This window comes from Vulpes lagopus, chromosome 6 (genome assembly GCF_018345385.1).
Source record: "Vulpes lagopus strain Blue_001 chromosome 6, ASM1834538v1, whole genome shotgun sequence".
Lineage (NCBI taxonomy): Eukaryota > Metazoa > Chordata > Mammalia > Carnivora > Canidae > Vulpes > Vulpes lagopus.
The window spans coordinates 63,778,079-63,803,433 of record NC_054829.1 but is presented as its reverse complement, the minus strand read 5'-3'; the positions used below and the strand labels follow the sequence as shown (position 1 = coordinate 63,803,433).

Sequence of the window (25,355 nt, the reverse complement as noted above, 5' to 3'; positions counted from 1 at the left end):
CAGAGTTCAGCTCTACTATTTATTACTACATGAGCTGTGGCAAGTCTCTGGGCCTATTTCTTTATCTGAAAATACCTGCTGGTCCATCATCATCCAACTTACTAGACTGGTGGTGACCAGAACTTTTTGGTAACTGTCAAAAATGGATAGACTCGTTCCTTACAGGAAAAAGATTTGTTACTCTGGGTGACCTAAATCTTAGTGTTTATCAGTGATCTTAGGAATATATTGATTTTTATGCTTCTGAGATCTTTTTTTCCTCCTCAGGGACTAGAAGGGGAAGACGAAGGAGCCATAAGTATGCTTTCTGACAATACTGCTAAGCTAACATCAGCAGTTAGGTAAGTAAGCAATATATGCTCTTTAAGTCTTTATTGATAAGATTTATTTTGAACGTTAAAAACTTGGCTAAAGTTTTTAATAATAAGAAATAGTAGGTAATAGTATAGACCTTTAAAAAAAATAAACTGATTTTAACTTGTTCAGACTGAGTTAAATTACCTTCAAACAGCAGATCATTTACTTCTTTAACTAATTAAAATTGTATAATGGGGATATATTTACCAAGAAGATAGTGTTGGTGGTAATAATACAAGTTATTATTTATTTTATCATTGCTATTATTTTATTAACTAAAGGTTAAGCACAATTTCTTTCTGATACTTATGAAATGCTATCAAGGAGAGAAGAAATGTGTTTTAGATATATAAGTAAAATCATATTTCCATTAATCTGATTATGTTCTGAACCTCCAGATTTTGGAATCAGAAAGTGAAATGGTGGAATAATGATATTTAAGAGACAGATTACTTTAAAACAAGAAGCATTTAACCTGTATTAAAGTAGTGAATACTGTATAGAGTAAAACCTAGAGGTTAAATTCGGTTGACAGTTTAATTTGTCATCTTGTAACTTTTTTACTATTCTAAGTTTCCTCAGAGGAAACACTCAGGTGTGTTTTATTAAGGTCTGTGTCATTTTCTTAGAAAATTTAATGGTTAATTTTCAATTTTTTGATACTTGTAGTTCTTTGCCAGAACTCCTTGAAAAAAAAAGACTTATTGATCTCCATACAAATGTTGCCACTGCTGTTTTAGAACATATAAAGGTAAATTTAACCCCCCCCTACAGTATTTATGTATTCTACTTATGTAGGGTTTTATACTTAAGATGATTTCATATTCATTCTCTCGTTGAGACCTCAATATAACATTATGAAATATAATTACCAAAGGCAACATTATTATCTTCATTTTTTGCAAATGAGAAAGCTTAAGAATCCAGAAAGAATAGTGGTTTGCCAAGGTCATATGTACAGTAAATAGAAGTTATAATCTCTGGTATTTCTATTATATTGCCTATTATTGCCTCAATAACTATCTCTGCATTTACTACGCTGTTAACAGTAGACCTGTGTCTAACAAACCATTAGGAATATAGATTTAGACGCTCCTTTTACTATAGTACTATCTAAAATATCCATTAACTCTTAGTTTTTAGATGAGTCTTTTAGCATTAAAGCTTCCATCTCCTGTTGTACTGTGATTTTGAAAAAAATAGGTTGTATTTTCTATATGTTGTTATCATAGTTCTATTATCTTATTACTTTGTTCATAATAAGTCACCTTGACTTAATTAATCCTTCAGTATTCTACTGTCGCTTATTCTCTGGACATGGAGCTGAATTTCAGCGACAGATTGACCATACACTAGAACATCATTATTACCGACCCCTACTTTCCATGTGATATGTTACATTTCAAAAAGCAATGTGAAAAAGTTAAATATGCTTGTTCCAAATTCAAGGATGTTGATAACAGCTTGGATTTATGGAAAGGGGACTTAAACATGTTTTTCTTTTTTAATGATCTAAAGAGCTATAGAGAATAAGAAGGAGCCAGTACAAATGGATAATAGACATTGTGCAGCATGGAATTTAAACATGCATAATTTCTTCTGTTCCACTTCTCAGTATTGATTGATATTTGCTATTTTCATGTACCTACAGGAATAGATAATTGTGCTGTTTATAGATGACTCTGCTGATGATATTTTCCCTTCCATATGTAGCATCTTTATAAAATGGGAAAAGGCTGCTCAGGTCTCTAAACACCTGAGGTCACTGTCTCCTGTGGACATAATGTATATACCAGGTGAAATACAACAGAGAGCTATACTGAGAATTTCCTTCAGTAGGAAAGACAGGCTTTAAAAAAAAAATTAAAATAAAATAAAATAAAAAGAAAGGCTTTGCTTACAAGGTGAAGAATGAATCTAATATAAAAAGTTTTTAAAAATTTATTGCATCAAGACAAAATATAAGTTCTAGTTTATATCTGTTAAACTGTAATTATATGCTGAGGAACTTATGATCCATTAAACATTTTTCGAGTACTTGCTGTGTGCCAAGCAGGGTGCTAGGTGCTACATGCAAATAAATAGACAAGAAGTAAAAACAAATTCTAAGCTATGATAGTTAATAGTCCTATATGGGCTTTAAGATTTAAGCTATTCTATGGATTTTCTTTGACTTTAGGGTTTTTTGCTTATGTATTTCATTAGTAAAGTTTATTGATTCTTATATTTTATTTTCTGACCCCAAGTCTCATAGTTCTAAAACCAGGAAAATGCCAAGCTCAGCTCCTACCACCAAACCTGACTTGTGTAACCCAAAGTAACTATTATTGTACCTATAGAAAGCACACAGTTTCATCCTATTCATAAAACTTCACAAAATTATCTTGCTACAAACTTATATCAGTATACTCTAGGTCAGAGCTTATGGTGTGAAAAAATTCTACCTAAAGTAATTGATTTATTCAGTCATTTTTATTCAGTGATTTTGTGTTGTGCTAGGCCCTGGAAGTTTTGTGGGAAATAAGACAAGTTCTCTATTCTCTTGGAGCTAATATTGTAGTAACAATAAACAAAGTACCCAAATTAGAAACCAAGATAATTTCAGTCATTTAGGTGATGTGAAAACAAAAAACAGGGTGATATGAGGTGATGGAGAGCAGCTGAGAGGGCTACTCTAAGTGGTTAGGAATAGGTAGTTAGAGAAATCACCTTTAATGTGATGTTTGAGTTGAGACCTAAATCACAAGGAGCGACTTAATAAAAATCTCAGGGCCAGGCATTCCATCAGAGGAACTAAAAAGTGCAATGGCCTTAAGGCAAGGAACAAGTTTGGTATGTTTAAGTATGTAAAAGAAGACTAATAGTGCTTATGGTGAGGAGGGGAAAAGTGATAGACTATGGGATCAAGAGAAATAGCAACTTAAATATGATGGGAAGTCATTGGAGATTAGTGACATCTGATTTACGTTTTAAATGGAGAATTGAGGAGTGTGAGTGATGGCTGAGTTCTGGACATAAGTGTGGTGTTGAAAGATAGCTATTACTGCTGTTTAGGTGAAAAATGGTGTTTAAAGGCAAAATTTAGTATAAATGCTTCATAATGTTTGTTTGTAATTTTACCCTAATGATTTTATGAGTTTTTCAAAATATTTTATGGTAATAGAGGCCATCTATCTGACTTTAACATGCTACCATGCATGACACATATATTTCTGCTCTAAGAACTGGTCATTTGGCTCTCTTTATAAAAGAAGTTCAAACTAATTTGGCATTCAGTGTGTTAAGTGACTTTATATAAAAGCTACACATTTTGGGGATAATTTTTTGCTGTAACTCAAGGAAAACACCCTTTCAACGGGGTCTGATTTAAAGAAACCATACTATAAAATCGCTTGCAGAAGGAAAATGGTGTCCTCTACAGGATATACTGTTCCTCACTTAGTCATTCTAAAAAACCCAGTCAACATCAGAACATCTTTAAATATCATTGATTAAGGAGCATATTTATCATAAATATTTACATGTCAGTCATACTTGTATTTAATAAGCTGCATACTCTAAGAAACATTCTGATATAAATTCTTTTAGTATAGAAAAATTTAAATGTTTTTGTAACAAGTCCTTTGTAATGTTGGCCAACTCTTTTATTATTTCTTGTCAGAGTTAGCATATAAATTCTTCTATCCCATTATTGCTTATTACTGCTAGTTATAAAATTTCTTCTTAAAGTTTTTGTAATAATTAAATTTTCAACCTTATAATATTTACTTTTAAGTGGCTTGGTTATTTACTAGTCATAATACTATGACTATTCTATGCCACGTACCTCTGGCTATAATGTTAATATTAACATTAAGTACTTTTCTCTGTGATCTCTTGCTCTTTTCACCAGAATTTGTTAACTATTTGAGCCTCACTTCTTTGTAAACTTTTATTCACCTAAGTGGTAAATATTTTTTATTACTATTGGCAAGAATATTATGACTTTTCATGCAGAGATCTTAGAACATTTCTCTAGGTATTCATCTTCATTGCAGTTTTGCAAAGTTTTCTTTTGGGAAGTTTAGATCATAGCTGCTTTTTTACATTTCCTTAGATTATTTTCCGAAACAGAGTACTAAAAGGAAGTAATTTCTTTAGAAGTCATGACAGCTATCTGTCAATCAGTATTTTGGTGGAAAGCTAGAAATAGTGCATCAATTTGCAACAACTTTGGCAAATATTATTACTTATATTAATATTCTAAGGATTTTAGGTTTTAACTTTAGTTTAATAGATTAAAAGAGTGAACTGTTGAATTCTCATTTGTTTTGAGTATTCCATACCTTTTAAGTCTCTTCTTTAGCTATTCTTTCATTTCTAATACAAGTATGGCTTTACCACTTGCTGGTTGTTGGGAAATGGCTCCTGGGATGAAGTAATTTTATAGACACAATTTATTTCAGTTCTTGTTACCTCACCTGCATAGTCAAACTGAATTAAGTATTCTTTAGAAGATACCTAAGAAAATGAAAAGACACCTATGTGTAAGTCATGGTAGATGATGGGACACCTGGGTGGCTCAGTGGTTGGGCATCTGCCTTTGGCTCAGGGCATGATCTCGTGGTGCCGGGATCAAGTTCTGCATCAGGCTCCCTGCGTGGATCCTGCTTCTCCCTCTGCCTCTGTCTCTGCCTCTCTCTTTCTGTGTTTCTCATGGATTAATAAATAAAATCTTTAAAAAAAAAAAGTCATAGTAGATGAGAGAAATAGCAAGATGCGTTCTTTCCCTTAATGCTCCCACCTGAAAGGAAGATCTCTAACATCTGAACACTTCATCTGAATACATCCAGCAAAAAACAAGCTGTTAATAAACTGTTATGGATTGAAGCTTCATTGGTGCTGAATTCTCATTTTTGTTTTGCTGCTTCTTGTGGAGAAAGTTCAGGGGTACTGAATTAGAGCTAAAGACATAGATCAAGCAGATGTACTGCCTTAGGTCTATATTCTGAATAAGGCTCAGCCCTTGGTAGCAATGCTGCCTTTTAACTATAGCATCTCCTCTGGGGTACTTATATTTCTTTGGCTCAACTTCTCTTTTGTAGGGAAAGATAAGCTTTAAAAATAAAAACTCTATTGATTGCCACCAGTCAATAGACCAAATTAACCGATGCCTTTTATTCCTTCTATAAAACATAGCAGCTGCTGGCCACATTATGACATGCTAACAACTGGCAGCTAGGATGCCTCACAGATTGAATTTTTTGTTTACCTAAGAGTTATTTATGTTTGATTCCAGTCTATTTATGCCAATTATATGAGAAGAAAGGAGGATTGTTTCTTTAAAACTAGGTTATACACCTTAGATTTACTGAAGATTTTGATTTAACTATTGTTTAAATTAGTACTGGCTAAAAAAGGAAAAACTTAACTAAAAATTGGAAAATCTTGAAAAATACTAAAATTGCTTTGCGGATGTCTAGAAGTTTTTTGGTTCCACTTCAAAGAAACTAAAACTGGAAATCATAGGTGATCCCTTATAGGTGTGCTTTGTGTAGGAAAGAATAAAAAATTCAGTGAAACCTCTGTACTCAAAGAAGAGGTGTTGAACCTGCATCAAGATTGACAGAGAATTGTATATCAAGATTGACAGACAATTGTATATTTTAGGTCTTAAGTTAAAAGGCAGTATTCAGAATATATGTATATACACACACACAACACATGAGGGGTTTTTTTTGTCATTCTTTACAGTAACTGACTTTGATTAACTGGTCACTACTCCCCTATCACAGTAGGGAAGAAATTTTACTGTACTAGAAATCAGAACATTTCTTTGGCTGTATTTTAAATGATCTCAATATATATATATCAAGTAAATGTTCATATAACTTTGGTGTCTTTTCAAGGCAGGGGGACAATATATTCTGTAATAGAAAGACCCAGTGGATAACCTGTCATTGTATTTTAACTCTTCTTACCCAAATAAGATTAGTCACTATCAGAACTTGAAGGTTGTTGTTTTTTTTTTTTTATTATGACCAAAGATAGCTCTCGAATGAGTGTAATATCCTTTAACTTCTCACTATGAATTTCGGGAGTCTTTCCACATCTCAAAAAATAAAAAGTGTGAAATTACCTTTCTCTAGTTCTTTGCTCTCACTTCTCTGCCATCTGCTTTTGCAGTGACGAAGGATTGTCATTGAGACCCAATTATAAAGGTTAAATTCAAAGAAATAAAGACTTCTCAGAACATTTGATAAGAAAATAACCTAATTAAAAGGGCAAAAAGACTTAAACAGAGACTTATCTGAAAAAGATATCTAGATGACAAGTTCAACATCAATAATCAGTAGAAAAATGGAAGCAAAACCACAAGACATCTCTACACGTGTATTAAAAAATGTCTAAAAAGGGGTGCCTGGGTGGCTCAATCAGTTAAGCATCTGTCTTCAGCTTGGGTCATGATCCCAGAGTTCTGGAATCAAGCCCCACATCTGGCTCTTAGCTCAATGGGAAGCCTGCTTCTCCCTGTTTCTCTGCCTGCTGCTCCTCCTACTTGTGTGCTCTCTCTCTCTGTCAAACAAATAGTCTTTTTTTTTTAATGTATAAAATTTAAAAATCAATCAATCATGAAATATAAAATGGTATTCCACTTTGGAAAATAGTTTCTTGGTTTCTTAAAATGTTAAATAGAAACCAGTCATTGGTCCAGCCATGCCATTCCTAGGTAGTTACCCAAGACAAATGATAGTCTGTGTTTATTGTACACATATATTCACAGCAACTTCATTATAATAACTAAAAATTGGAAACAACTCAATGTCCACCAAGAGCTGAATTGTATAAATAAATCTTAGTATTTCCATAAAATGGAATACTATTTGGCAATAAGAAGGAAGGTATTATTGAAAGAATATGGATGAATCTCAAATACACTGAGTGAAAGAAGCCACATTAAAGAAGAGTACATCATCTATGATTGCATTTACATAAATTTCATAAAAATGCAAGCTAATCTTTAGTGACAAAATGCATATCAGTGCTTGCCTGGTAACCTGGAGAAGAGTGTTGGAGGGCCAAAAGGGAGGCATTACAACAAGGAAACTTTACTGGATAATGAATGATAGGTTCACTATCTGGATCGTGTTCATGATTTTATGGGTATATGTATATTAAAACTTAATAAATTTTGTATTACATCAGTTATATTGTTAAGTTATACTTCAATAAGATAAAAAAGTAACAAAACAAAAACATTTTTGCCTAAGCCATTGAGAAAGCCAAGATTAATTTTAATAATGTGAGTTTTTTGGCTTCAAGTTTAAAGAGACCTAGAGTAGCAAGAAACAGGATATGCTGTGTAATATATGAATCGGTAAGCCCAGGAGAATTTTATAAAAATTTTTCCCTTACAGGAATATACAGTAGAATAAATGCAGAGTAGAAGCAAATTGAGATAAGGAGTAAAATGTTTATTTTTTTTTTAATTTTTATTTATGTATGATAGTCACAGAGAGAGAGAGAGAGAGGCAGAGACATAGGCAGAGGGAGAAGCAGGCTCCAGGCACCAGGAGCCCGACGTGGGATTCGATCCTGGGTCTCCGGGATCATGCCCTGGGCCAAAGGCAGGCGCTAAACCGCTGCGCCACCCAGGGATCCCAGGAGTAAAATGTTTAAAAGGAGAAGACATGCATTCCTTTTTTTTTTTTTCATAAACTTCTCACATTTTATTTATTAATACCTCACCTTGTTCTACAAAATTTGAGGTAGTTTATGATAACAGTACATGGAACAGCCAAAGAGAATAATTAATGAAAATCAAAATCAAACAAAACCCTTAAAGAACTTCTCTGTCCTCTGGCTCCTGTTTTCCACAGTCATTTGTGAACGTTCTGTGGAACTTCAGACATTCAAGCAAGAAGGAACCTTGGGACAGAGTTATAAATAGATTCCACAAATTATTAGCTTTCTTCCTTGATCAAATAATGTTAGAAATAAAATTTACTGAGTCCTCTTGTCATCTTCGAGAGAGAGAGTGCACAAGCAGGAGTTGAGGGGGTAGAGGGAGAGAGAGAGAATCCCAAGCAGCCTCCAGGATCCTGAGATCATGACCTGAGCTGAAATCAAGGTCAGATTAACCAACTGAGCGGTGCCTGAGCGGTGGCTACCCAGGCACCCCTCTTGTCTGGATTTTGTGTCCATGAATGCTTAAATAGGAAATGAAAATGTAGTGGTAAACTTTTAAATTGTTTCATAGAACAAATACACTTTTTAGAACATGGATTTTTTTTAAAGGTCAGTTACATTGAAGTACTGAATAGTACCTCAAGAATCAAATTCCATGCTGGAGTTACATACTGACTGAGAGCAAATGTTAATACACATACAAACAAGTATATTATGTACTCTGTAATTATTATAAATGTGTTAAGTATGTCTTTTTTAAGCACATGCAAAATCCTCTCTGTATATTCTTTTGAGTTATTGGATGTAACACCTGTAAAGAAGTTGGGATGCCTGGGTAGCTCAGCGGTTAAGCGTCTGCCTTTGGCTCAGAGCATGATCCTGGAGTCCCGGGATCAAGTCCCACATCGGGCTCCCTACATGGAGCCTGCTTCTCCTCTGCCTATGTCTCTGGCTCTCTCTCTGTGTTTCTTATGAATAAATAAATAAAATCTTAAAAAAAAAAAAAAAGGTGAAGAGGTAAAAGTAAAAGGTGTTATTCAGACTACACAAATTTTCCCAAGATTTTGTTACACTCTATTAAATGTGACCCTTTACCAAAAAAATGACCCTTTTGTTTAGTTATTTGCATATTTGTTTTTTTAACTAATAGACTATTTTTAGAATAGTTTTACATTTATAGAGAAAAATAAGTGAAAAGTACAGAGAATTTCCATATACCCCTTTATCACCCACCCTCAGTTTCCCCTATATTTAGCATCTTGCATTAGTGTGGTATATTTGTAACAATTTATAAACCAATATTAATACATTGTTACTAACCAAAGCCCATAGTTTTCATTAGGGTTCACTCTTGCTGTTATACATTCCATGGTTTTTGACAAATGTATAATGACATGTGTCCATATTACAGAATCATACAGAATAGTTTCACTGCTCTAAAAATCATCTATGCCCTACTTACTTGTCCCTATTTCCCTTCTGCTGAGTCCCTGACACTGATCTTTCTACTGTCTCCATGGTACTTTTTCAGGATGCCATATAGTTGGAATCATTGCAGTATGTAGCCTTTTCACATTGACCTCTTTGACTTAATGTACATTTAAGATCTGTCTTTTCATTGCCTAGATGTACCACATTTTGTTTATCTGTTCAACTGTTGCAAGGCATCTTGATAGCTTTCAACTTTTTGGCAATTGTAAATTAAGATGCTATAAACATCCATGAAAATGTATTTGAGTGGATGTGTTTTCACCTCCTTTGAGTAAACACTGAGGAGTTGGTTGCTGGGCGATATGGTAAGAGTATTGTTTAGATTTGTAATAAAACTGCCCCCTGCCAAACTCTTCCAAAGTGGCTATGCTATTTTGCATCCCCACCAGCAATGAATGAGAGTCTTGTTGCTTCACATCCTTACCAGCATTTAGTGTTGTCAGTGTTCGATTTCAGCCCTTCTAATATATGTGTAGTGGTATCACATTGTTTTAATTTGCATTTTCCTACTGACAAATGATGTGGATCATCTTTTTTTTTTTTTTTTTTAAGATTTTACTTGTTTATTCATGAGAGACACACAGAGAGAGAGAGAGAGAGGCAGAGACACAGGCAGAGGGAGAAGCAGGCTCCCTGCAGGGAGCCCAATGTGGGACTCGATCCCGGGACTCCAGGATCATGCCCTGGGCTGAGGCAGGGGCTAAACCTATGAGCCACCCAGGGATCCCCTGGATCATCTTTCATATGCTTACTTGCCATCTGGATCTTCTTTAGTTAGGTGTCTGTTCCCATCGTTAGCCCATTTTTTAACTGGGTTGTTTATTTTCTTAATGTTGAGTTTTAAGCATTCTTTGTATTTTGGGGGGGGGGGGAATCCTCTAATGGATATATCTTTTGTAAATATTTTCTTCTCATTCTCTTGACAGTATCTTTCATAGAACAGAAGCTTTTAATTTTAATTAAGTCCAGCCTATTGATTTTTGTTTGTTTGTTTATTTTGTGGGTCATGCCTTTGGTGTTGCCATAGACAATAGAGGCTGTGTCTAGATTCATTTTTTTTCTTTTGCATGTAGATATTCAGTTGTTCCAGCACCATTTGTTGAAAAGACTATCCTTTCTCCATTGAATTGCTTTTGCTTCTCTGTGGAAGATAGGTTGACTATTTGTGTGGGTCTATTTCTGCATTCTGTTTTCTGTTCCATTGATATATTTGTCCTACATTTGGGCTAGTAACATGCAATTAGGTATTGTAGCTGTATTTTACATCATAAAGTCCTCTTTTTTCTTGAATATTGTTTTGGTTATTCTTGGTCTTCTTTGTCTTCATATAAACCTTAGAATCTGTTTGTTGATATCCACAAGATAACTTGCTGGGAATTTGATTGAGATTGTATTGAATCTATAGATCAAGTTGGGAAGAACATGGAATATCTCTCCATTTATTTGGTTGTTCTTTGCGTTTAAAATCAGTTTTGTAGCTTTCCTTATACAGATCTTATATGTATTTTTTTAGATTTATAACTATTTCATTTACTTATTTTTTGAGTACTAATGAAAATAGTATTTTTTTATTTTCAAAATTGCTAGTGTATCAGAAAGCAGTTGGCTTTTTTATATTACCCTGTATCCTGCAACCTTGCTATAATCACTTACTAGTTCCTAGAGTTTTTGTTTTTCTTTGGGATTTTCTATATAGACAAGCATGTTATCTGTGAACGAAGACAGTTTTATTCTTTCCTTCCCAGTCTCTATTCCTCTTATTTCCTTTTCTTTCTAATTGCATTAACTAAGACCTCCCTTATGATGTTGAAAGAGAGCAAGAGTGGACATCCTTGCCTTTTTCCTATTGTAGCCATTAACTTTTGTATATTAACCTTGTATTCTGCAGCTGTGCTATAGTTGCTTATTCCAGAAATTTTTTGTTGTTTTTTTAAATTTTCTACATTGACAGTATGTCATCGGCAAATGAAGAGTTGTTATTGCATTTGCTAGGACTTCCAGTATGACGTTATATAGGAATGTGAGAGGGGGCATCCTTGCCTTGCTCCTGATCTTAGCTGGAAAGAATCTAGTTTATCATGATTTGTATTCTATTTTCTGAAAGAGATTGTAGAGAATTGTTATAATTTCTACTTTAAATGTTTGGCAGAATTCCCTAGTGAACACAATTAGACCTTATACTTTCTGTGATGGGAGGTTATTTGTTATTGATTTCTTTAATAATGTAGACATTTTCAGTTTTAGTGAGTTTTTATGGATTGTGTCTTTCAAAGCAGTGGCTCATTTTGTCTAGGCTCCCAAGTTTGTAGGCATAATGTTGTTCAGAATACTCTCATTATCCGTTTGATGTCCTAGGATCAGTAGTAATGGCCTCTCCTTCATATCTGATATTTTCCGTTTGTGTTTTCTCTCCTTTTTTCATAGTTAACCTGTCTAGATAATTATCAATTTTATTGATGTTTTTAAAGAGCCAGCTTTTGGTTCCGGTGATTTTCTCTGTTGCTTTCTTGTTTTTAGTCTCACTGATTTCTGCTCAGATTTTTATTTTTTCTTGTGCTTACTTCAAATTTAGTTTATTCTTCTTTTCCTGAGTATAACTTTTAAGAGTTCAACATGTTGTAATAAATTAAAACTAAATGCTTCTGAGAGTCATAAGACCTATCTTAAGTGCCATATAAATCTCTTTTTTCCAGAAATAGTATAAATCAATTTTTCGTATTTCATTATAGTAAAGTTGCTAATACTTGTATTTTTAATACTTTTCATTTTTAAAGATCACATATATTTTTAATTTTTTATTACATAGGTCACTTCAGTCAAAATTTCTTTTTAGGAGTCAATATATAGTAATTTGTAGGTTAAAGTTGTTTCAGTATTTTGAAAGAAATTTAGGCAACTTTCACAAATAGGACATAAGCCAAAAATAATTAAATGAAAACACAATAGTTGCTATATAGCTATAGTGATAATTCTTAAATTTGGCTTTGTAGTTTCAGGCAACCAAGATTTTAAAGAGAGAGAGATGTGATTAAGTTGGGGGGGGGGGGGGGGGCGTCTTACCAGAAAAAAGAATTTGTTTTTTATTCTGTTTTTAAATTTTTTATTTAAGTAAGCTCTACTTCCACTGTGGGGCTTGAACTCATGACCCAGAGATCAAGAGTCACATGCTCCAATGACTTTAGCCAGCCAGGCCCCCCTCTTAAATTTTTTTTATTTATTTACTTACTTATTTAAGTTTTATTTTTTATTCTAGCAAACTTTCCTTAGCATCATGTTGCAAAATACATTGCTCATATTGGGCATTATCTAGAATAAATTGAGTGATGTAATAATATAGTATATTAATATCAGCTACACTCTTAGATTTTATATGACAACTTTAATGAAAGTCAAGGGTGTGATATTAAAAGATAATTCAGGGGCACCTGGGTGGCAGTTGGGTGTCTGACTCTTGATTTCAGCTCATGTCATGATCTTAGGATTATGATCTCAGGGTCATGGGATCCAGCTCCCACCCCCTTGCATCTGGCTCTGAGCTCAGCAGGGAGTCTGCTTGAGGTTCTCTCTCCTCCCCCTCTCTGCCTTTCCCTCCACTCACATGTGCTCACACTCTCTCCCTCCCTCTCTAAAATAAAATATTAAATATATATATGTATACACACACACACACACACACACACACATATATATATATATATAATTTAATTAGGACACGTTTATGAGTTTCCAATGTAGTAAAGTCTCAGTTTATAACATTTTGGTATCTAGAGTGGAAAGTCTGCACTTTAAATATGTTACTACTTTTTTTTCAGTTGGGCTTTTGGTAGGGATTAGATAGCAGAGAAGTTAAAGTTACCTATTTTAATTTGGGGCTGAAATGCTAGAAATTCAATGTTTTTAGTTGAGAGAAAAATGCATCTATTTGAAAATGACATAATCAAGTTGTAAGATTGATAGCCTGTCATAAAAATTGAAGATCCTAACCAAATTTCTCATCCTGACAATGCAGTCAGTGTCCATCACTGCATAGAAATGAGGTAGAGGTATAAGGATGAATTTTATTCAAGATTTCTGAGTTACTCTGTCATTTGAACAAGTATGTCAGAGTAAATACATTCATCCATCTGTGTTATAGAACACCTTCAAAGATAATTAATGTATTATCTGGGTTTTGTACCACATAATTTTTTATGACGCCAAACCCATTCAGACCCACCAGTATGAAATGCAACATGTACCCCCAAATAATGGAAAATATATTAACATACTATTTTGTTTTATCATAAAAGCAGTTAAGATTAGGAGAATTCCAGTTACCTTGCAGGGGACAGGACATATAGTAATAAATAAATAGTCACAAGGAGTTTATATTCTAGTAACAGACCAACTGCAGACTATTATAATACAGTGTACAAATGTTACCCATCCTGGGGATGGGATATCCAAATACAGCACTAAAAGATGATAGGTATTAAACATGTGAAAAAGAAAGAAAAAACAGGCAAGGCTAGGTTATAAATGATCTTCAACTTAGATATAGGTTGTATTCTAAATATATAGTTTTAAGTTGATCTTAGCTTAGGCTATACTTTCCTGTAGATAAAATGTGATGTATAAATCCATGTTCTTCCCAACGATATTTAATTCATCATGTGGAATATTTCTAATACTGTCTTTGAACAGAGAAGGGCTTATCATCCCTTCTCTCCCCTCTGAGAAGTAAGGAATATTGAGATTCGTAATAATAAAAGGAAGTATAACTCTAATCCTTCTGCTTTTCTTTTTCTTCTTTTTTTTTTTTTTTTAAGTGGGCTCCATGCTGGGCATGGGATAGCATGGGCCTTGAACTCATGCCCTTAGATTAAGAGCTGAGCTGACATCAAGAGTCGGACACTTAACCGATTGAGCCACCCAGGTGCCCCAACTCAAATTCTTTCTTACCTTTACTTTCACTGCTGATTTGTGGTAGGGGATCAAATTGGGGCTTGAAAAAGAGGGAAAGACCAAGAAATACTACTCTAGACTTTGTCATCAAGCAGTCATAGACTGAGGTGAGGAGTGAGAATCGTAGTGAGCAGGGAGCACCAGAATGGTGGTGTTTGTAACTAGAATGAAAAGAAGAATGGTTAAGAGAAGGAAGACTTCCCCACAGTTATAGAAAGGAGAAAGGAATTCGTTTCATGCCCTGTGCTGTCATCTGACAAATATCCCCCAAATGGATTTTCAAAAGACAAAATATAAATACTACTTTTACATCCCAGATGACTCTTAAGAGTTCTCCATTTTTGTGAGTGAAGGGACAAGCTAGTTTTTAAAATTGCCCCCTTCTTCATGATGAGATGAGCACTGGGTGTTATACTATATGTTGACAAATTGAATTTAAACAATTTTTTTAAAAAATAAAAATAAAAGTGCCCCCTTTTGTTCTTTTCAAACCCAATAGGCTGTCACCAAAGTGTGTGTGTGTGTGTGTGTGTGATATGTTAATATAAATGTTGAGGTAGTGTACTGAAAACTGAAAAACATCAGGCTGATTTTCCACTGATACATCTGAAATTGAGAGAAAAGCACTAGAATTTTTTTAAAAACCAGATTCTTCACTTAGCCCTTTTAAAGGGATTTTTTGAGAACTTCATGACTTTGAGAGTTTATATTCACTAGATGTAATTTGTGTTCCATGCATAGTCCTTTGGTTTTCTATAATCCCTTATTATTTATTCTTGGTATTTATTGAAATTACCAAAAATCTGTTCATTATCTTGACCTTGTTATTTTATTTTATATTCTTAATTTGTCTGTTTTCCATGTAACTATTGTTATCCAAATTGTATTCTCCTTTGAACTCATATTGTATAAGAATTAATCTTTGGGATTACAGAAGTCTTTTCTCTTAGTATTTACCTTTACAGCAAGAAATTGAGAAAGGATCTCTAGATACTATAGATCTGGGCAAAATAACCTTTTACCCCATATATATAAATTATGTGTATTACCAAAAAAAAACCCTAATATGTACTAATTGACAAATATACTTTCTTTTATAAAGCATGTACAAAAGAAGCAATAAATTGTACTTGAGGAAAATGTAATTTTCCCTACTCTTTATCTGTGGTGTACATTGGAGTCTGACCTGGATTTGAATCTCAACTCTCTACTACTTCTACTCTGGTAACCTTGAATAAATCTATGTTTCTGTGTGTCTGTTTCTTCATCTTTAAAATGGGACTAATAATTCCTGGCTCATAGTATTACTGGGAGAATTAAATGAGATTATCTAAGTTAGTAGTTTTCAAACACTTTTCTCTGGTAACCTAGATCAATCTAGAGACATTTGATGAATCATTTGTATCTATTTTACGTTTAGGGTTCTGCAGAAGATTTGGTTTGAGAGAGTGTCCTGAGGTTCTCTGTTAAAAAACCTTTGAAAGCCATAGCTGCAAGTAAACGGCCTTGCACAAATAGATCCTGAACAAAGATTAGTTCTCATGTGCAGGTTAGAAAATCTCCACTTCAACTCCATTCTCTCCTTCATGAGAATCAGTATATTAAAATGCTAAGTTACTTTTCTTTAATTGCTTTATCGGTGTATAATTCACATACCAGAGTTCACCTATAAAGTATACAATTCATTGGTTTTAAGTATATTCACAGAAAATTTACTTTCAGAACATTTTTGTCACCTCCAAAGGAAACTGCCTACCCATTATTAGTCAAACTTACTTTTAGATTCTATTTCCATTGCCTATTTAGAACTTTAAGTAAGTTAATATATCAAGAAGAAAGCCAAATGAATCTAAGGAACCATGCTTCTTCACTGATTTGTAGGTACAGACATTAGAGTCCATTATGGCATTTAACATACACAATTTTATATATTAAATCACTAAAGACTTAATTCTTTACATTTTTCACTTCTAGAAGTTCGTTTATCTACTTTCATGACTTCTGAAGATGACTACTTGATTTGTGTATGTCTTGGTCTTAGTTGAGAAATTCAGCTAATACTTTGTTAAGTACTTGTCATGAACCACGTACTTTGTTAGACCCCTAATGTTAAAAGATGAATTAAACAGTTTTTAGAAGGGTGGCATATAAACAAAAGAGAGTAATAAAGTGTGATTGTTCATATGAAGAGGTATGTAAAGTGCTATGGTATACACTCAAGAGAGTAATAAATTCTCCCAGTCAAGAAGTAGATTGAGGGAGGGGAAAGGAGAAAGAACAGAGATAGAGTTTTGAAGAAGTTGGTCTTTAAAGAATGAGTATAATTCACTGCACAGGTGAGAGGGAGGAATATATTCTTTAAAAGCTAAGAGAATGACCCATAACCTATGCTTAGAGGACTAAAAGTATACACAACATTTAATGAAAAGTCATTGAGGTATTTGATATGACTAGAAGAAGCTATACACGGTGAATAGGGGTGGAACAAAAACAAAAGGTTGACTAGAGCAGATCATGAGGGCCTGAATGTCAGCTTAGTACCTTATTTTATCATCTTTCTCCCCTCTTTTCTGGCTTCACCTTACAGATAATTACCCTTTCCCAATGTAATATTCGTTCACATTAACATAGTTCCTACTGCCATCATCCTAGTTCCCCTGGAGTTATATTTGACTTTTTTCACTACTTTGCTTCCCATATCCATTCACATATTAATTATTAAATAATTCTTTGTTTCCATTCCCACAGCCACTGCCATGGTCTCTTTCCTAGGGTCTCTTTTCTATTTCTTTTGTCCATTTTTAGTAATTAGATTTTTCTGTTCCTAGGACTTCACCTTTTAATCTGTTTTCGTATTGAAAGTAGCTTTATACAGTAGGTGAAATAGTTCCTGTATCATAGAGTCCGAAGACTATGAAAGCTAAAGGGTTGATAAAAAGGCACTTTTACAGAGTTTATTATACTCGTATCAAGAGTTGACTGTGTACTGATACAGAATGTATTGTTGAGTTAAAGCAAGGAACAGAAGAGTAAGGTATATTCCTTTAGTGTCAGAAAGCAGAGGATTATTAGAATATAGACCCTATTTCTTACATTTTGCATGAAGGAACTGGACAATGATAGGAGAAATAATTGAAGTAAATATCCATAGGCATAGGATAAGAGAAGATGAGTGAGGACAGGTCTCAAAGTATACCTTCTTTGTTGTTTTGATTTTTAAACTGAGTATTTTATCTACTTAAAACTCTGGCCTTGTGTACTGCTGCAGGGAAGTGGGATTGAGGGACTCTAACTGATTTTCTGTTGCCTTATATATGAAATCACTCTTTAGTCTACCATACAGGCTTCTCCACTCTGATTATGCCATGGTGTGATCCCTTTCACTGAAATGAACTCTATTCATGTCCCCAAATCACTTTCAAAGCTTCAGTCAAAATTGATTACCTCCTTCTCTACAGTCGATTAACTTTATTTCATTCTGTCATCTTAGCTTTATATTTTGGTTCTTCATTGGTATCTCTGAGTATTCTAATTTATCACATGAATGGTTTCTACTCCCACTTAGATTATTAACACTTTGAATAGAAATCATATTCTTTTCTCTTTTGTATTATTGAAGTATAATTTAGTAGATGGTTGATAGTGATCATTTTTATTTGCTTTGGAGGATCCTAACATTTTAACTTCATTTGGATAACTTTAATACATTTTAAATTAGAAGAGGTATTATATAGAAAAGCTAAGTTTGACTGCCTTCCCATTACCTAACTTAAAGTATTAAATAGGAAAATTAGTTTCATTTAAAAGCCACTGAAAATAATTTATTTAGGATAATTTTCTGTCCAGTTAAGATGAAAATGTGTGGATTTGCGCACTAAAAAAGTAAACACAACATGAACACCTGACATTAATTTGCATGGAATACAGTATGATTTATATGCTAGTTACTAATTAATATAATAATTGAGATTGATGTAATTTTTATCTCTGCTAATATATATAACATAGAGTTAATTCTGAATTTGTAAGTGAGGTGATAAAATAGTCAATGTTTTTTACATTAAGTGTATGATCAAAGTAAAAAACTTAAAAATCAATTCTATTAGGAAATAAATGCTTGTTTTTTAAAAATTGATCATAGAAAATAGAATTTTGTAAGCTGAGAGGCCCTCAGTATGTTTTTATTACTTGATGTAGCCTAATTTAATATTTATTTTGAAACAGGCAAGAAAACTAGATGTGTATTTTGAATATGAAGAAAAAATAATGAGCAAAACTACTCTGGATAAATCTCTTCTAGATATAATATCAGACCCTGATGGTATGTACCATAAATTTGAGGTTAATGTTAAGTTTCACAGCTGATAAATCCAGCATTTTCGATATTCATAAAATCTGAATAGAATTTTTTTTCCTGACCCCATGCTAATACTGAAATCATTAAATGAGCTATTTTCTGTTGAGAAGTTTGTGGCATAGCAGTTCCTAAAGTGGAAAAATGATTTATATTTTAATTCATTGAATTTTTCTTTCATGGTGTGTAAGAACTTGTTATATTCATTATTTAAAGTGATATACCTGAAGTTCAATTTCTGCTGATTTTAGGAAGATTTGAAGGTATAACATTCAAAGCAGCTGTCTCTAAGTGATACACTTTCTAATTACTTTGGTTTAACCCCAACAAGTTTCCTAAAAAATACCAAAAACTGAATTTTGTTTTAAATATTTAGGGAATTTGCTTTTAAAGAAACTCCTTAATCAATCCCATGATATTTACATTTAACTAAATATTTGTATGTTAGATTTTCTTAAAACAAGATACGATTCTTTGTACTTAGAAAATGTATTATAATTATTGCTTTCAGTTATAATGATCTTGAGATCCACATAGGTTTTAGCCTCTGAAATTAAATAAACTTTAGAGAATTGATCATTTCAGAATAGCTTTCAATTCAAATCTCAGTGCTTTTCCAAAATGAATAAAGTATATAAGCTGTTCAGTTTATATTTTGCATATAAGTTATTCAGCTCAATGATAATGATTTTTGAGTTAAGAGTTTGGTATGTTTTATTTAGACTTTATTCCAAGTTGAAAAATAATAAGTTACAAATTGCAGTTGAAGAGTCTATTCCTAAAAACTTCTAAGAAGCTATAAGTATTACTCAAACTTTTAAGAAGCTAGATTTGTAATGAAAACAAAGCATTTTGAAGGTTTTTACACTCTTGATCTCTACCCCCAATGTGGGGCTCAACCTCATGAAGGTATTCGTACTTTATAATGAAGAAATGCAAAATATGTAGGCCTATCACTTCAGAGCTATTCTTTGTTATTTACAGTAAGTTTTGAGTAAAATTGAAGCAAATAAATGTGTTAATAAACCAGAACCCTTCTCTTCTTTCCCCTTCCTTTCTCAGTTTATTTTTAAAGACATTAAATATGACAGAGCAAGGTAGGCATTTATGCAAGGTGGAAGTCTGCTGCCACCTCGCCTAGAAAAATATGTTGGCATAATATATAAAAGTCCCAACAGGTTGAGGAGGGTGACTGTATGCAGGAACAACCCAGCATCAGTCCACGTGAGGTGAAAAGTGTGGCCAGGCATGTGAGCGAGTCCACTGTAGGGAATCAGAGCCCAGATGGAGTGAAAAGGCATCCATGCAGGCAAGAAAATGGCTGTGTTACATATCACAGACTGGTTAAGTAAGTGCATATGTCAGATAATACAAAGGGAACCAGGTTTTCTGTTGTCAGAGAAAGAAGTTACAAATATGGAAAGGGAGAAAACTATCATGAGCTCTGCAATGTTGGATTGGAATTGAAGGTGTTATTGTGGACCTGTGTTTTCACTATGTATTTGTCAGATAGAGAAATAAATATAGATACTGTGTGTGCACACATTTATGTATTCCCTAGTCAGCCAACTAAGCAGGGCTGGGAGCAACAATATTCCACTAATAAAAATTTTAGCTTATAAATACCATTTTCTACTAGGACTTACTGGAGAAGTAGATGATTCCAAGGCTGAGGTAGGTAGGAAAAGAGAGTACAAAATGAGCCTAGAACATTTTGTTGTGTCAGAAAGCAAGGAAAGCATTCAGAAAGTGATGGGACATATCAGAGGTCAGGTTGAAGAGGTCAGCTTGAAGAGGCCCCAGTGGGCCAGATCATGACCTTATAAGCACCTCAATAATGATAACAGATTATAACTCCCTGAATGAAATAGGAAGCTGTGAGTTCTTAGAGATATAATAAATGAATAAATTGAAATTTTACAGGATATTTAGTTTCAGATTACCTCCCTACAAGATACTTGTTAATTACAAAGAGAAAAACTAATCTTACATTGGAGAAGCATGATAGATCCCTTAACTAAGTAATCGCAGTGAACATCATCAGTAATGACACATTTGAAATAATACCCCACCCAGTAGGGTGTAATACAAAGAATACATTATTTCTTTTGTGATATTCCTGCCAAAGGTGTGCAGCTTGAATCTATCATGAGTAAATATCAGACAAAATTAAATTGTGGGATATTCTACCAAGAAAACAAGCAAACAAACAAAAAAACAGCCTGTAATCTCCAAAAACATCAAGGCCATGTAAATCAAGGAAAGACGGGAACTGTTCCATATAGAAGATAGCCTTATGTTGTGTCAGTTATGTATACCACATGGTTCTGAAATTGATCCTTTTGTCATAAAGGATGTTATAGAACTAGTGGTGAAACTTGAAATGACATCTGAGGATTAGATGTTAGTAATACATTAATGCTGATTTCTTGATTTTGATAGTTGTTATATTGAGCATATTATATTGGAGAACATCTGACATTTGGGAATAATGGGACAGTTTGTCAACAACTTACTCTCAGATTGTTCAGGGAGATATAAAGCTTTCTGAATTCTACTTAAAACTTTTTTCTAAGATATATCAGATTACTCAATAAGGAAACTGACTTTAAAATTGAGAGCAGTTCCAATGGGAACTTAAGTGTGACAAAAGGATCCAGGTTACTAGTTGTAAATTCTAGAGTACCTGCATTTGTAAAGCATTCCTTTTTACAATTTCCATTTGATTCCTCTGTGACTAATGTCATTATAAACATCAGAATATTTTCCAACCCTATCAAGATAATGGGGCTTTTATTTACACTATAGCAACTATAAAATATGTTTCTCCTTAAAGAAGAGCAGGAACTCTTTCTTCTTTACAGAGTAAGTGCTTGCTATTAGAATGCTATGCTAGGTCCCTGAAACTCTAAGGGAGGAAAGTCTTTTTCTCCCGTGTTAGTAGTGGTAGTCCCAGCAGCCTGCAGCAAGCCTCATTACTCTTCTTCTCTTTGTCCTCTCGCTGCTTAGTCATAGTTGCAGGAAATGCACAATGGACCAGGGTAACTAAAGCCAAAGCTTTCTGGATGGAGCACCAAAAATGGAAAGTCATAAAAAAAAAAAAAAAAGAAAGAAAGAAAAGGGGAAAGTCAAAGGAATTGGCAAGTACCAGTGAGATTGCAGAAAGGAAGGAGCTAAGGAAAGCAACCTCATAAAGTTGTTTATGAATTCCTGGGCTCACCCCTTAGCTGCACATACATGAATCGAATCCTAAACACTATTCCAAAGACAAAGAGTTGAAGGGCTAGACAGTTTCCTGGTTCCCACTGTGGCCACTAGATGGTTGGACAGATACCAGTAGCACTGCAGAGGATTTTGAAGAGATTGACGGATGAAGGAACCACAACCCACAGAAAGCTGTAGGAACCTTGGCCTGAACCCCAGACTAATTATCTACTAAACAAAAATAGCAGCTTTCTCCTAAGACTTAAACAAGACCCTGATTTTCATAACCTAGTATTCAAAACATCCAAGATACAATACTTATTTGTAAATATCAGAACTTTTCAAAACCCACTATTGATCTTTATTACCATTCTTTGTCATATTTAAGGAGTAAGGATAATTTGAGAATGGTTATCGAGATTCTAAACACAAAAAAATCAATGGTTCATTAGTCATGTTTTGAAAAATTTTTTCCTAGTTTTTATTCTGTAGTAAAGTATTGGAATTCCAAGTTCTTGACTATTAGAACATACTTTGAAGTGAGAGTGCATATTGTTATTTGTTGGTGGTAAAACTGAGTTACTGCTGACCAGTGTTTTATCATTTTGCACCAAAGTACACCCAGTAGCAGAGGGGAGAATAAATGAATTTCTCTATACAGTTTTGAGCTCTGAGAAATAGGAATAGCAGATCAAACCAACTGCAAGCAAGAAATTTCTTTGAAATCTTATGTTTTGTCTTGAACAATTTCAGTTAAATGTATTTTGCATAATACAACAGTGTTTATTTTAATATAAATGTATTCTTTTCCCAAAACTTATAAGTGATACAATACCCTTCAGAAAGAGACATATATATATATAAATATATATATATATATTTAGTGACCCCACTTTTGAGAAGTATTAAAGTTTTATAACCCAACACCTAGAATGACCATACAGCTATTTTCCCAGAACAGTCTCATTTTTATATCTGTTGTCTTTGCATAATTACTACTGGCATCTGCTTTCCATCTCAGAAGTATCCTGTTTTAGAATTGTATGATTACCTTACCTATGCCTTTCTTTCTTTCTGTGTTTACATCTAACAGGTAAATCTTTTATAGACATTTTGGAAGATAGACTGGAGATAGATAGTTCCATATTCCATTCCTTTAATCTCACAGCATTTAATCTTTTTTCCATATCTATATTGTACATGATTATAGGTATAGTGCCTATAATCCTAAGTCAGCTGAATCTTACATTTATCTATGCCTTAAATTTTTATATACTTGTGTTGACTATAATGCTTAATCAGAATTATGGAAGTTTTTTTTATTTATATCCCCCTATGTAGCAGGAACGCCAGAAGATAAAATGAGGCTATTTCTCATTTATTATATAAGTGCACAGCAGGCACCCTCTGAGGTATGTCCTCTTTATTCATTTATTGGGTAGAAGGGGAAATGTTTGTTTCAAAAATAGAAGACAGATCACTATGGCCAAATAACTACCTCATTCCTTTCTTTAAAAGAAAAACAGTTTGTTAAGGCTGGTTCTATTTACTGCTGAGTTTTACAGCAATATTTATTGTCATCAGAGAACTATCCACTCATGAAATGTGTGACCACTTTTAAGTGTTGGAATATGAGTTGAATTCAAGTGGCCAAAATTTTTATTTCTGGAAAATGCTATTATAAATCAAGTTAATCAAGTTAATCAAGTTCACTATGCTTTTTGAAACATTGGTCTTCTTTCTCCCATTATGTGATCATCTTAAAAGTACTATTTCTTTGAGCTATAGCCACTAATGCCTTCCAATTAATTTATGTTTGACCTAAAGTAAAAATGCGGTAGTATTTTAAGGTTATTAAAAATTAATGTCTGTTACAGAATATAAGGAATCCATTGAAGGAAAATATAGTTCCAAAAAGTTATGTAAATACTGTATTGTAATGAGATTAAACTTCAGATTTATATCTGTCACATGATTTATATAAAAATGAAGTTGACTTTTTTTGTATTACAATTAAATAACTTACATCAATACATTTCTCAGAATGATTGGGAAATGACAAATTTTCCTTTCTAGAATATTTTTTTTCCTCACTGGAAGAGTGGATTGTGGGTAATTCTGTTGTTTTCTTTTTCTGTGATAGGCTATCAGTTGCTTTTTAAGGAAAAAAAAAAATGGGGACATCTGGGTGGCTCACTGGTTGAACCTCTGCCTGCAGCTCAGGGCATGATCCCGGGGTTCTGGGGAACATTGGGCTCCCCGGAAGGCACCTGCTTCTCCCTCTGCTTTTGTCTCTGCCTCTCTATGTCTCTCATGAATAAATAAGTAAAATTGTTTTAAAAAATTGAATGTATACATAAGTAATCGACTTTGAAGGCAAATGGCAACTTTAGTATCAGTGTTGTTACCAGGTTAGAGACCTGCTAACTCTCTCTAGTGGTAACTCAGTGAAATTTTACTGGATGAGCAACAAGCATAAGTAGTTGAGAAGACGTCTAGAAATATATTCTTGTTGTAAACTTCTTTCCTATGCTGGTAACATTTATTTGTAAAAGTCTGGTAGATCATACTGCTTCTTTTGGTCAAAAATCTCTGGCATGTTAAAACAGTAAACTAAACTCAATATTTGCTTTAGGCCAATTCTGCTTTATTCTGGGCATATAGCTTTTATGTTAATAGCGTAAGAAAGTGTGTGGTTTTCTTTTCAGAATTATCTCATACCTGTATCGTAGGGGACTCTTACAGGCTTATGTATATAAGCTTACATATGTAAAAAGGGATTATAGCCTATTTGTAATATTTTCTAAGAATTTATTATTTTAAAACTTAATTCCATATTCCCTTAATTTGACCACATTATTTTATTTTTATTTATTTTTGGTAAGGACCATGTCTTTTCATAATTTTAAATGATCATTAAGAGGCTTAACGTAAATTGTGACTAATGATGTAAGCTCCTGATAGCCCCAAAAATGCAAAGTAGTAAACATCTCTGGTTGAAGGTAAGCTTTAAATTTCTGTCTTGTAAATTTTTTATAATGGAGTCACTTTGGTAGTAGGCTCTTATAAAGTAGAGTAATTCAACTAAACTTACTCATCAGGTACTAAAAGAGTAAAGAAGAGAAAACAACAGTTTAAAAAGTGTAAGACACCTGATACTCAGTAAATGACTTTGGACCACAAGAGTGCATATGAAAAGGGAAAACCTAAACCTGCATTTCTCCTCAGTGTCACATCAGTCACACTGTCCTCTTGTGTTTTCTGGTCTTAAGATGTTCTTGGTCAAATGTTTCATTCAGTGCTTATCCCAAGGAAAGGTAGTCTGTTTCAAAAATGG

At 33.5% G+C, this 25,355-nt stretch overlaps 1 protein-coding gene across 2 annotated transcripts in view; it reads left to right on the top strand.

Annotated features, from left to right (window-relative positions):
* Positions 1-25,355, top strand: part of SCFD1 (sec1 family domain containing 1) — a 106,271-nt gene that overhangs the window by 39,529 nt on the left and 41,387 nt on the right. For both annotated transcript variants that reach the window (XM_041758717.1, XM_041758718.1), the window contains exons 13-16: positions 268-341; positions 1,027-1,108; positions 18,685-18,781; positions 23,360-23,430. In XM_041758717.1, the coding sequence (XP_041614651.1) occupies positions 268-341; positions 1,027-1,108; positions 18,685-18,781; positions 23,360-23,430 (324 nt within the window). The remainder of the gene's footprint in view (positions 1-267; positions 342-1,026; positions 1,109-18,684; positions 18,782-23,359; positions 23,431-25,355) is intronic.